This window comes from Helianthus annuus, chromosome 14 (genome assembly GCF_002127325.2).
Source record: "Helianthus annuus cultivar XRQ/B chromosome 14, HanXRQr2.0-SUNRISE, whole genome shotgun sequence".
In the NCBI taxonomy this organism is placed as follows: Eukaryota; Viridiplantae; Streptophyta; class Magnoliopsida; order Asterales; family Asteraceae; genus Helianthus; species Helianthus annuus.
In genome coordinates this window covers 13,248,102-13,258,588 of record NC_035446.2, presented here as the reverse complement: position 1 = coordinate 13,258,588, position 10,487 = coordinate 13,248,102, and the positions used below count along the sequence as shown (strand labels likewise).

Genomic DNA, 10,487 nt, shown 5'->3' with positions numbered 1-10,487 from the left:
AATTAAAATAATAATTATCTATAAGAGATGCTCTAATATGATGACAAGTGTCCCCAAAGTGGTTTCTTTTATTATATAGTATAGATATAGATTGTTCTTAGTTGTAGAATTAATTGTTAAATAAAATTTGTTTTGATAACAGTTTATGAACTAAAATGGAAAATAGTTTTAATCAAATAAATGGTTTACTAACAAAACAAACTTGTTTTTGAAAAAAATGCTAATATACGAACAGTTGGTAACCATGATGGTTATCATAGAAAATACAAACACTTAGTAAAAGATGGTTTAGGAAACTTCCAAACCACACAAACGAACCTAATATATTGTTCGTTTGTTATTCACTTAATATTGTTCCATTGTATAGAAATAATGAAAACAGATTGATCGATAACACATAACGACTCGTTATTATTTATTGGTTAAAATAAATAATCCTAATATTTATAGGTTAGATAATATCCCACGTATTTATGGTTTATAATTTTATAATATTTTATCTTCTTATAAACATTTATTGTTATAAAAAGAATTTATTTGATAATTTACTTATGTTATTAATTAATCATTTAAATAAAATAGTTTATATGATCTGTTTCTAAAACTGAATAAAATAAATAAATAATAAATAATGTAAATTTATAAGTCTTCAAAAAGAACTAAAGGAAAGAAACATAGGTGGTCTTCTTCTTCGTTATAACAAAGTACTGATACGTAACCATGGTAACTTGAAACAGTTTTTGATCATAAAATAAGTAGTAATAATAAGAGACAAGGATTTGGATTTGAACGAAAATCAACCACTGTTACTTTGTGTTGATAAGAACAAAGTTAAAAGTTTGTATTTCATTTGAACACATGTTCTAGTTCATCTCTTTCATTTGATAAAAAAAAAAAAAAACAATCGAACACCAATGTATACAGTTCATGCTTTTATTCATTAGTTGATAATGTAATATTTTGTTTTTCTTTATCACTGTTGCTACTTGTAGGAATAAAAAAAAACCTACTGTGATCATCTTTATATATGAATATTACCAATGTTTGACATTTTATTTGATTCATAGTCCATTAAAAAAAATATATAAGTAACAAGAACAAAGAAAAGGTTATCGGACAGAAGGTATACCGACATGCAAGACAAGTCGAATCCCGGCGAACTCGATGTTCCTCCGGAAAGACTCCGGTGATCACTTCGAACTCCGGTGAACTTGGTTACCCGACGGCGTCTCAACTACTCCGGTGAACTTCGACACAAGAAACAGAGAGTGAGAGGTGTTGTGAGGGATATCGAGATGGATGGTCTCGGTTTTATAGTGTTCGAGTGATGGCAGCCGTGGTGGTTAACCTGGATCACGGAGAGCGATTCAAGCAGGGCCGTCTCCGAAAATCCTAAAAAAAAATTTGGCCCTGTTCGAGATAAAAAAATTGGGCCCTATTCGCAAATCTTTATATAACATAAACTCATCAATCATTCAATTATATAACTAAAAATTCATAATACTATGACTACGATAATTGTTATGAAATAGATAAAACAAATTAACAAAAATAGATAGCAAAATGATCAAAGTATCGAACATACTTGCTAAGCAAACAGTGTGGTTCTCCTAGCGTTTTTTGAAGCAAAGCTCTCGATCAACTCCTTGTAATCCATAGTATCTAATATTTCACTTTCAATAGATATTGTTGCCAACCCATTTAGCCTTTCTTGTGACATTGTAGAACGTAAATAGGTCTTCAACAACTTCAACTTTGAGAAACTTCTTTCTGCTGATGCCACGGTTACCGGAATTGTCAACAACACTTTATATGCATTTATAGCATAAGGATAAGTAGTACTGCGTTGGAAGATATAGTCTAAAACGTCAAAAGGGTTGTCAATGTGTCTCGGTAAAAATGTAGTAATCAACTTCAACTCCGTATACAATTTTTTAGCATCAATATCTGATTCTCCTTCATACTTCAATGCATCTTCAAGGCGATAACAACACTCCTTAAGCTTGGCTTCATCAAGAGTCTTCAACTTTTTAGGAAACAAAAACCCAAATATTTTTTCGAATTTTTTGTATTGTTCAAATCTTGTTTCAAGTGAAAAAATAGCTTGATCAACAATACTTAAAAAATAATTTACTCTAAAATCCTCCTCGGGTGAAAATGTTACTTCTTCTACACTTGACGATTCATCAAATTGTTTTTTCCTATATATCACACGTTTTTGACGAAATTCTGCATTTACACCTATTTCATTTGCAATTTCTCTAGCTTCATCAAGTGCCTTAGAGAACCCCACTTCTCTATAATTCTTAAAGAATTTAATTAATTTGTCTACTTCATCAATAGCAACATCAAGGACAACATCTTTTGCTTGCAACCGTTTGCTCACCACATTCACCTTTGATAATAATTCAAACCAAATGACAATTTGTGCCAAAAATTCAAAATCACCAAGTTCATACTCTTCTAATGATTTAGCTTCACTTATGATTTTAGCATCTCTATCCGTCTCCCTAACTTCTCGCAAAGCTTTTCTTACATCTCCAAGTTGAGTTCTTATAGGCTTAATACTATCTATACGACTTTCCCAACGAGTTGTAGACAATGATTTAAGAGTTAATCCTTTAACATTGTCTTTCAAAATTTGCCACCTATTAATAGAATGGGCAAAGATAGTATATAACTGTTGTATTGTTCCAAAAAATTCCTTAGACTTAGTAATTGTGTTGGCCATGTCACACAATGCTAGATTTAGACTATGACAACCACAAGCACTATAGAAAGCTCTAGGATTTTTTTCTAAAAATCTAGTTTGAACTCCTTTGTTTTTTCCTCGCATGTTTGCCCCATTATCGTAGCCTTGACCACGCATATCACCTATATCAAGATCTAGCGACTCTAATTCCTTACATGTTACTTCAAAAAGTCCTAAACCTGTGGTATCATCAACAACCAAAAAACCTAAAAAGGATTCCTCAATGGTCACGGAACTAGAGTTAAAATTCACATACCTTACAATTATGGACATTTGCTCTTGGTGACTTGTATCAGGCGTGCAATCGAGGATGATGGAGTAATACTTTGCTTGCTTAACCTTCTTGATGATTTCGGTTCTAACTTTATTCCCTAATAATTGTATCAACTCGTTTTGAATATTGTGGCTAAGAAAGTGTACATGGCACTTTTCATTCAAAACTCGGCGCACATGTTCTTTCATAATCGGGTCAAACTCTTCCAACATCTCAACCAAACCCAAAAAGTTTCCATTGCCTTTTTGATACAACTTCTCAGTTGACCCACGAAACGCTAAGCCATATTTTGCAAGAAACTTCACAAGTGCAACAATCCTTAAGATGACTTGTTTCCAATAATCTTTTTCTTTTCTAAATTGCTCATATGTCGATTTGTCAATTGTTTCATTGCATTTCAACCTTTGGCGCAATTCAAACCATTCATTCATATTCTTGAAATGTTCTAAACCAACTTCGTGTTGTTTAAGTCTACCACTTGCATGTATCCAGTCGTTATAACCTTCATCATCCAACCCACCTTTCGGATGCCCCGTTCTAAAAACTTTACAACAAAAACAATAGAGTTTGTCAAGTTTTTTCGAATACACTAGCCATTCTCTATCGCACGTCTCCCTATTTGATAGAATTCTTGTGTACATGGTATTAGAAAAATGTCTTCCAAATTTATCCACGGGGCCCTTAACAACATCCATATCTCTTTTTGGACCTTTAATAACCAACTCTTTAATCATGTCATTACTAAGCCCACCCCAATTTCTAGGATCAAAAATATCAATATCCGGAACGGGATTAACCAACTCTTCATCTACGGTAGCATTAACATTATCTTCACCTGCGTTCACGTTGTCTACATCTACGTTCATATTGTCTTCGCCCACATTAGCTTCTTCATCTTCTTTCACATTGTCTTCACCCACATTATCATCACCCACGTTAGAACTAGAACTTTGAGTTTCTTTTGAAAAAAACTTGTGTATTCGGTTTTGTTTTACTTCGTCTGCCTTTCTTTTCTCTTCCTCTAGCTTCTTCCTCTTACGTTTTTGATGACCCGATAGGTGTTTGTATTTAGGAACGGGAGGCATAATTTCTACATATTAACGAATAAAATCCATTCAATCACAATTATCTGAATAAACTAGAAATCATTCAATCATTCATAACAGTTTAACCAATCTAATTATCGAAATCAGGATATGAAAACACAGAAACACTTAGCGACTCGTAAACTCGAAATCAAGACTCGAAACAACAGTAACAGTAAAAAAAAATTGATAACCTGCTGATGATAAGAATATTGATAACAACAGTAACATTATAAATCGTTTGGAACCTGTTTGGAACAGTAACATTATAAATCGTTTGACATCCGTGGGGATTAGTTGATAACCTGTTTGGAACCTGCTGATGATCGATGATGATCATTAACGATTCTTGATTTCGAGTTTATACTGTTACAGTAACATTATCTCGTTTAACATTATTTCGAGTCTTGATTTCGAGTTTCGATTCTTGATTTCGAGTTTATACTGTTACAGTAACGATTTAGTTCTGCGGATATCTACGGATGATCGATGATGATCATTAATCAGTTAACAATCTTCCTAAGCTTTAATCAGTTATCAGAAATCAGTTATTTTTTTCGGAACAACAGATGAACAGATGAACAGATTATTTTTTTTGGAACAAAATTTAATCAGTTATCAGAAATCAGATTATGATCATTAATCAAAATTTAATCAGATTATAATTGGAACCTGCTGATGATGAGATGATCGATGAATCGCACTCCTGCAGCAGCGATGATGAGATTATTAACTTGGAACCTGCGACCGACTTTTGATTTCCTGTGTACACGCGACTTTTGAATTCCTATAGGCTATAACCAGTTAACGGATTGGGGTTGATATCAAATGGGGCCTGTTAAAAATTGGGCTACATATAAAGAAGACATAAAAATTTTGGGCCCTTTACTTATTTGGGCCCTGTTCCCAAGCTCACTCTGAACCTGCTCTTAACCGGCACTGGATTCAAGGGTGGGGGACGATTGTGATTCTGGTATGTTTAAACACAATAAGAGCATCAGTTTTATAGGATTCGAAACGCCTATTCAAGGGTGGGGGACGATTGTGATTCTGGTATGTTTAAACACCCGAAATTTGAGCGTAATACATTCCGTTCATAAGGAAATTATATTGATTTGAAAGCATGCATTGACAGGAGTCTTAGGGTGTAAGGGGCACTCCCCTAAGAAGGGAGTCCCCTCTCTTACGCATAACCAATCCTCGTGTGCCACGTCAACTCCCCTCTTAAACTCCCCTAACACCCTAAATTGATGGCGGCACTCCCCTCTTAGGTGACTTGGTTTTTTATTACAGAAAAAAAAAGGAATTTCTCATTGATCCAACCCTTCCCTCTCTCCTCCCTCTCTTCGGTGAATCCCCACCGATTTTGGTCCCCTATCTTGGTCACCGATTGATTGGCGGCACCTCCACTCTTCGGTGGAGGAGGTCCCCGCTCTTAGTCACCGACTACGCCCCGATCACCCTTACGAACTGTTTGGAAGGTCAACTTACTCACCGAATTATTTGGAGAGTATACAGCGAAATTTATAAATTTACTCATAATGATTTCATTTAGATAAGCTAAGCTAAGGAAGTGTAAATTAATTCCTTTTTGAAAAGTCAAACTTAATCTATAAATATTTCAACTTATTTCATTTTCATTTATTTAAAACATACGTATATATAGTTTTATTTTGATTTTTTTATGTAAATATTAATTAAATAAATAAATAAGTTGTAGTGATAATTAGATTACTAGTAAAAAAAAAAATCTTTCAACGGTGATTTTAATTTGCGAGAATTTTGAGGTTCAAAGTTAGGATCCGTATTTAAAACGGGTCGGATTTTGATAAATCAATTTTGATGGATGTTACATGACCAGCTTCACGGGCGCGCATTTTTTTTCTAAAATCGATTTGAGGAGTGGGTGCCATCAAATACGTATGAGGCTGTGAGATGAATGGAAGACCGTGTTCAAAACATGGGATGGGCTATATGAATGGATGGTGATGCCTTTCGACTTGACCAACGCCCCTAGTACGTTCATGCGTCTTATGAACCACGTGTTCAGGGAATTTATCGGTAAGTTTCTTGTCACACCCTCAAATCTACGTGCGGAGTATTACCGCGAGTCGTGCGACTGACCAGGATCATGTCACCAATCATATGGAACAATTAATTAAAATAGATAAAACCCATCACCAGCAATACGACCAGTGACTAAATATTCAGAAGTCCAAAACAGAGTCTAAGTTATTAGCGGAAGCTTAAAGTTTAAATTCCTAAACAATTGTTTAAAAACCATAATCGTTTAATAAGAACCCAAAAAATAGTTCCTTGCAACAACGACACTCCTCCAATGCAAGCTCCTGCGTTGTACCTAACGACCTGGAAATCATGTAATAGTATGTCAATATAAAGTTGGCGAGTTTACGGTTTTCAGAGTTATTTTCAAAAACATAGGTTGTTAAATTACTCAGTTTATAAAACATGTCATGGGGAACTACCCCATCTTTAAGCTACTAAACAATGTGGTACCGAAACTTTGATTGTTTAAGTTGTTTGTACCCAAGGTCAATGTCTATCATCATTGACTAGTTTCCAAGGCATAAAAATTCACACCCATCCTCCCAGGCATGATGTGAGGTTTGTCAAACCTAATAGCGTTATCAACTAATATCTCGTTCGCTAGGCCCCGACGATTAATCGGTATAACGTGTGGGGACTTTCAGATAGAGTTTGTTTAGTCTGCTAAAGACATGAACTATAAATAACATTTAACAGGATTCCAAACCAGGAATACTAGGCAATCCTAAACCAGGGAAAGTGAGGTTAACAGTATTCCAAACCAGGAATACTAGGCAATCTCAAACAGGGAAAGTGAGGTTCCCAACCACCGGGAATACATGCTTTTAGTAAAAGTGTGAACTCACCTTTGCTTAGCTCGGCAAATTAAATTACTTAAGTTAAGTTGGTCAACCTCGTCCTATTAGGGTTACCAACGTTAATAGGATGGGTGTACAATTAATTCACGTATAGTCTACACACAATAGCAAGTAGCACGCAAGTTAAAATATCATATAACACATAATTCATGTGAGCCATACATGGACTTATGACAAATGCCCAAATTGTGTATAGTAAAAGTGTGCGGCCCAATATAGATGAGTGTGTGGCGACCACTATAAATGTGCGGCCTAATATGGGGTATGGCCTAATGTAAGTGTGAGGCACACATGAGGGTGTGCGGCCTCATGTTAGTGTGCGGTCATGCATTGTATAGTTGTACCACGTGCATCTGATGGATGTACGATGCATAGGTGTGCGGGTAATCAGTGTGCAACCATGAATCATTAGACTGTACATTGTAAATCAAGTGTGTTCCGTTCAGAAGTGTGCATATCAATATGGAACCCAAGTGTGCGGTGTGCATCATAAGGGTGTACAATATGCAATCTACAGGTGTACGATTCATGAGTGTGCGGCACAAGGTGTGCGACATGCGGGTGTGCGGGGTGAGGGTGTGCGACATAAGTTAAACCCTGTCGTAAACTACGGTGCTCAACCGTAGTCTACGGTTCAGTCTTTCTGGTCAAACAAATAACCACCCACGTGCACACGATCAAAACAAACATTTTTAGAATTCACAACTTTCCATAGATTCGCAAGAACCCTAATCATCATTTAATCACTAACAACAATATCCCAATCAATTTATGAATAACATATCACACAACATCATCAAAACACTAACATCATTATCCACAGTTTATCATCACAATAAAATTATCAAAACCCTATCGCATATAAACACTAGATCATTGTTTAATCATCATAAACAACTTCCAGATTCATAATGGTAGTTATCATTATAAACAATTCATCAAAAACCGTTATTACCGTGCAATACTAATTGTTTAACAACATTTTAATGAGCAACCGGATTCAAATCAGTTTATAAACAAAACCCTAAAGCTTACTTTGATCGCATATATACCAGTAAGTATTAACAAACATACACATAGCCAAGAACAACAAGGAATGCAAATCAAAACAATGATGAACATACTAACCGAGGGATTCTGAAACGAAGGAGAATGTTTGAACGAGAGAGGAAGAGTTCCGAGTAGAGGAGGCTGTCGTCAATCACCAAAGTGAGGGAAAATTGCTAGGGTTTGGCCGCTCAATGATTTAAATACCCAAAGGAGTCACACACATAATGCATGCATGTGTGCGGTTCAATTTAACAAGGTTTTGGGCTCAGTTGGGGGCCGATTTATGATACAATAATGACATAAGAAAACAGTCTCTATGGCTGCCACATCAGCTTTTTTATGTCATTGAGTTTTTTCATTTTATAGAAAGTATAGATTTTTAATAGGGTTTAGGGGTTAGTGTTTAGTCAAGGTTTATGGTTTAACTTTTAGTAGTTTTTTTTTTTTTTTGTTTATGGTCCAACTTTTAGGGTTTAGTTAGTTAGGGTTAAAGTATAGTTTTTTTAGAACGACAACTCGTGTAGTTTATATTTTACTCATAAATTACACTTTTTTGTACATCAAAGGATTAAATCTTCACCACTTAAAAATACAAAAGCCTTATATCATGAGTAATGAGCATTATAGAGGGCATGCAGTGGCTTGCTAATGCCCGACACCATCCTGTGGGCTTTATATGGACATGAAGATGTATGGGCATTTCTAGTATAATGCCCAATGAGGAAAACACAATTGGAAAGTAATAATGGAATGAGAGCATTAAAGGGCGTTAACCATTACACAAATTTTCAAGAGGCATTATGGTATTGATGTGGCGGAAATACCCATTAAAGTGCATTAACCATTACAGATGGCCTTATGCGACAACTTGATACATCATCATCATACTCAGTAAATCCCACGAATAGCAAAGTTAAGATAGGGTCTGAGGAGGGTAAGATGTAGACAGCCTTACCTCTACCCCGTAGGAATGCAGAGGCTGCTTCCGGTGAGACCACCTGCTCCATAGTAGTTTTGCATCAAGCCTTCAACATAAGACACATAACTCTCGGCAAAAATGCCGATTAGTGCATGTACCCCATTGTCTTTCGGCTACCAACACCACTACATGATACATGATTAACCGTCCCCCGCCTTTACATTATTTTCACAAAATTAATAAAATAACGTTAAAATTAATGCAATTTCACTTTTGTCCCTTCTCGAATACCCGCACATGTATACCTTTAGTTATTCCAAATTGTTAACATAACTAGTATTAAGAACCCCCGTGTTGCGGCGGGGGCGTAAACCGTGCCAAATAGCATCAATGTCACATCACCGCGAGCGATCACCAACACTGAATTTGCGGCATGTTAATATGGAGCAATTAGACCGAAACGTAAAACATAGAAAATAATAATTAAGTCAATCTAGGACCCGCATGTTATGACGAACTTGTCAAACAGAAACAGACGACGTAAAAACATTGAACCACACACGCACGTTGGTCGTGTTAACTCGAAAAATTTAGAATCAAACGTAAAAATGTTGAACCACACACACTTTGCGCCGTGTTAACGGGCAAAATTTAAAACGAAGCGTAAAATAAAAAATTTGCAAAAGATGAAAACTATACGGGACCAAAGTTGAAACTAAAAAAAGTTGTAAGGTTAAACTCTAAAAGATGAAAAGTTTTGAGTTAAAAGTAAAAATTCAAATAGTTTGGGTTAAAAGTAATTTATCAAATACCTTAGGACTAAAAGTAAAAAAATTCAAAATATTTTTGATAAACTCCCCAAGCATACAACCCTATTTGCACATATAAGTTACTAATTTATAGTATTGAAATATATATAAATAGATGAAAGTGTATTACCAAGTAAACATAAAGTATAGATAACAATAGCACAATAAACAACTTATGCAAAGTGTACAACCCTCCTAGGGCATACGGTGTGGTTTCGGTAAATAAGGTTTACCGAAGTGGCAAAGAGTGGCAAACCAATGCCATCTTAAGTTTACCAATCAAACATTTGCCAATTCGGTGAGTGCTTGCCGTGCGGTGAAGGGAGTGTATGAGAGAGAGGGTAGTGTGGGGTGGGGTCTATTTCAATCTCAACCAATCACACTTTTTTTTTAAAGTTACCACTTCATCAAGTGTCTAACCATTACCAATACTTTTCAATAAAGTTTAATCACTTTTCACTGATTGACGTAACACACTCTGATAAATTGATTTTTTAATTTGTCACTCTTAAGTGTTTAACCACTCCTTACACCCTTAATCCAAATTGTGTTACAAATCAAGAATATATAAATGGGGGTGTTTGGCTGAAAAGAAATAACTAAGAAATAAATGCTGAACTCTTCTTTCATGATGTTTGGATTCTTTTGACTTCAAAAGTCTCACCTTTCCTTCC

At 35.4% G+C, this 10,487-nt stretch overlaps 1 protein-coding gene across 1 annotated transcript; it reads right to left on the bottom strand.

Moving 5' to 3' along the window:
* Positions 1–1,588: 1,588 nt before the first annotated feature.
* LOC110906443 (zinc finger MYM-type protein 1-like) lies at positions 1,589–4,111 on the bottom strand. Its single transcript, XM_022151577.1, has one exon. It carries the CDS (start codon positions 4,109–4,111, stop codon positions 1,589–1,591), a length of 2,523 nt encoding a protein of 840 aa, XP_022007269.1.
* Positions 4,112–10,487: the final 6,376 nt, after the last annotated feature.

What these genes read in the sequence shown, in the direction of transcription:
- LOC110906443 (XM_022151577.1), bottom strand. Translation starts at nt 4,111, where the DNA reads ATGCCTCCCGTTCCTAAATACAAACACCTATCGGGTCATCAAAAACGT.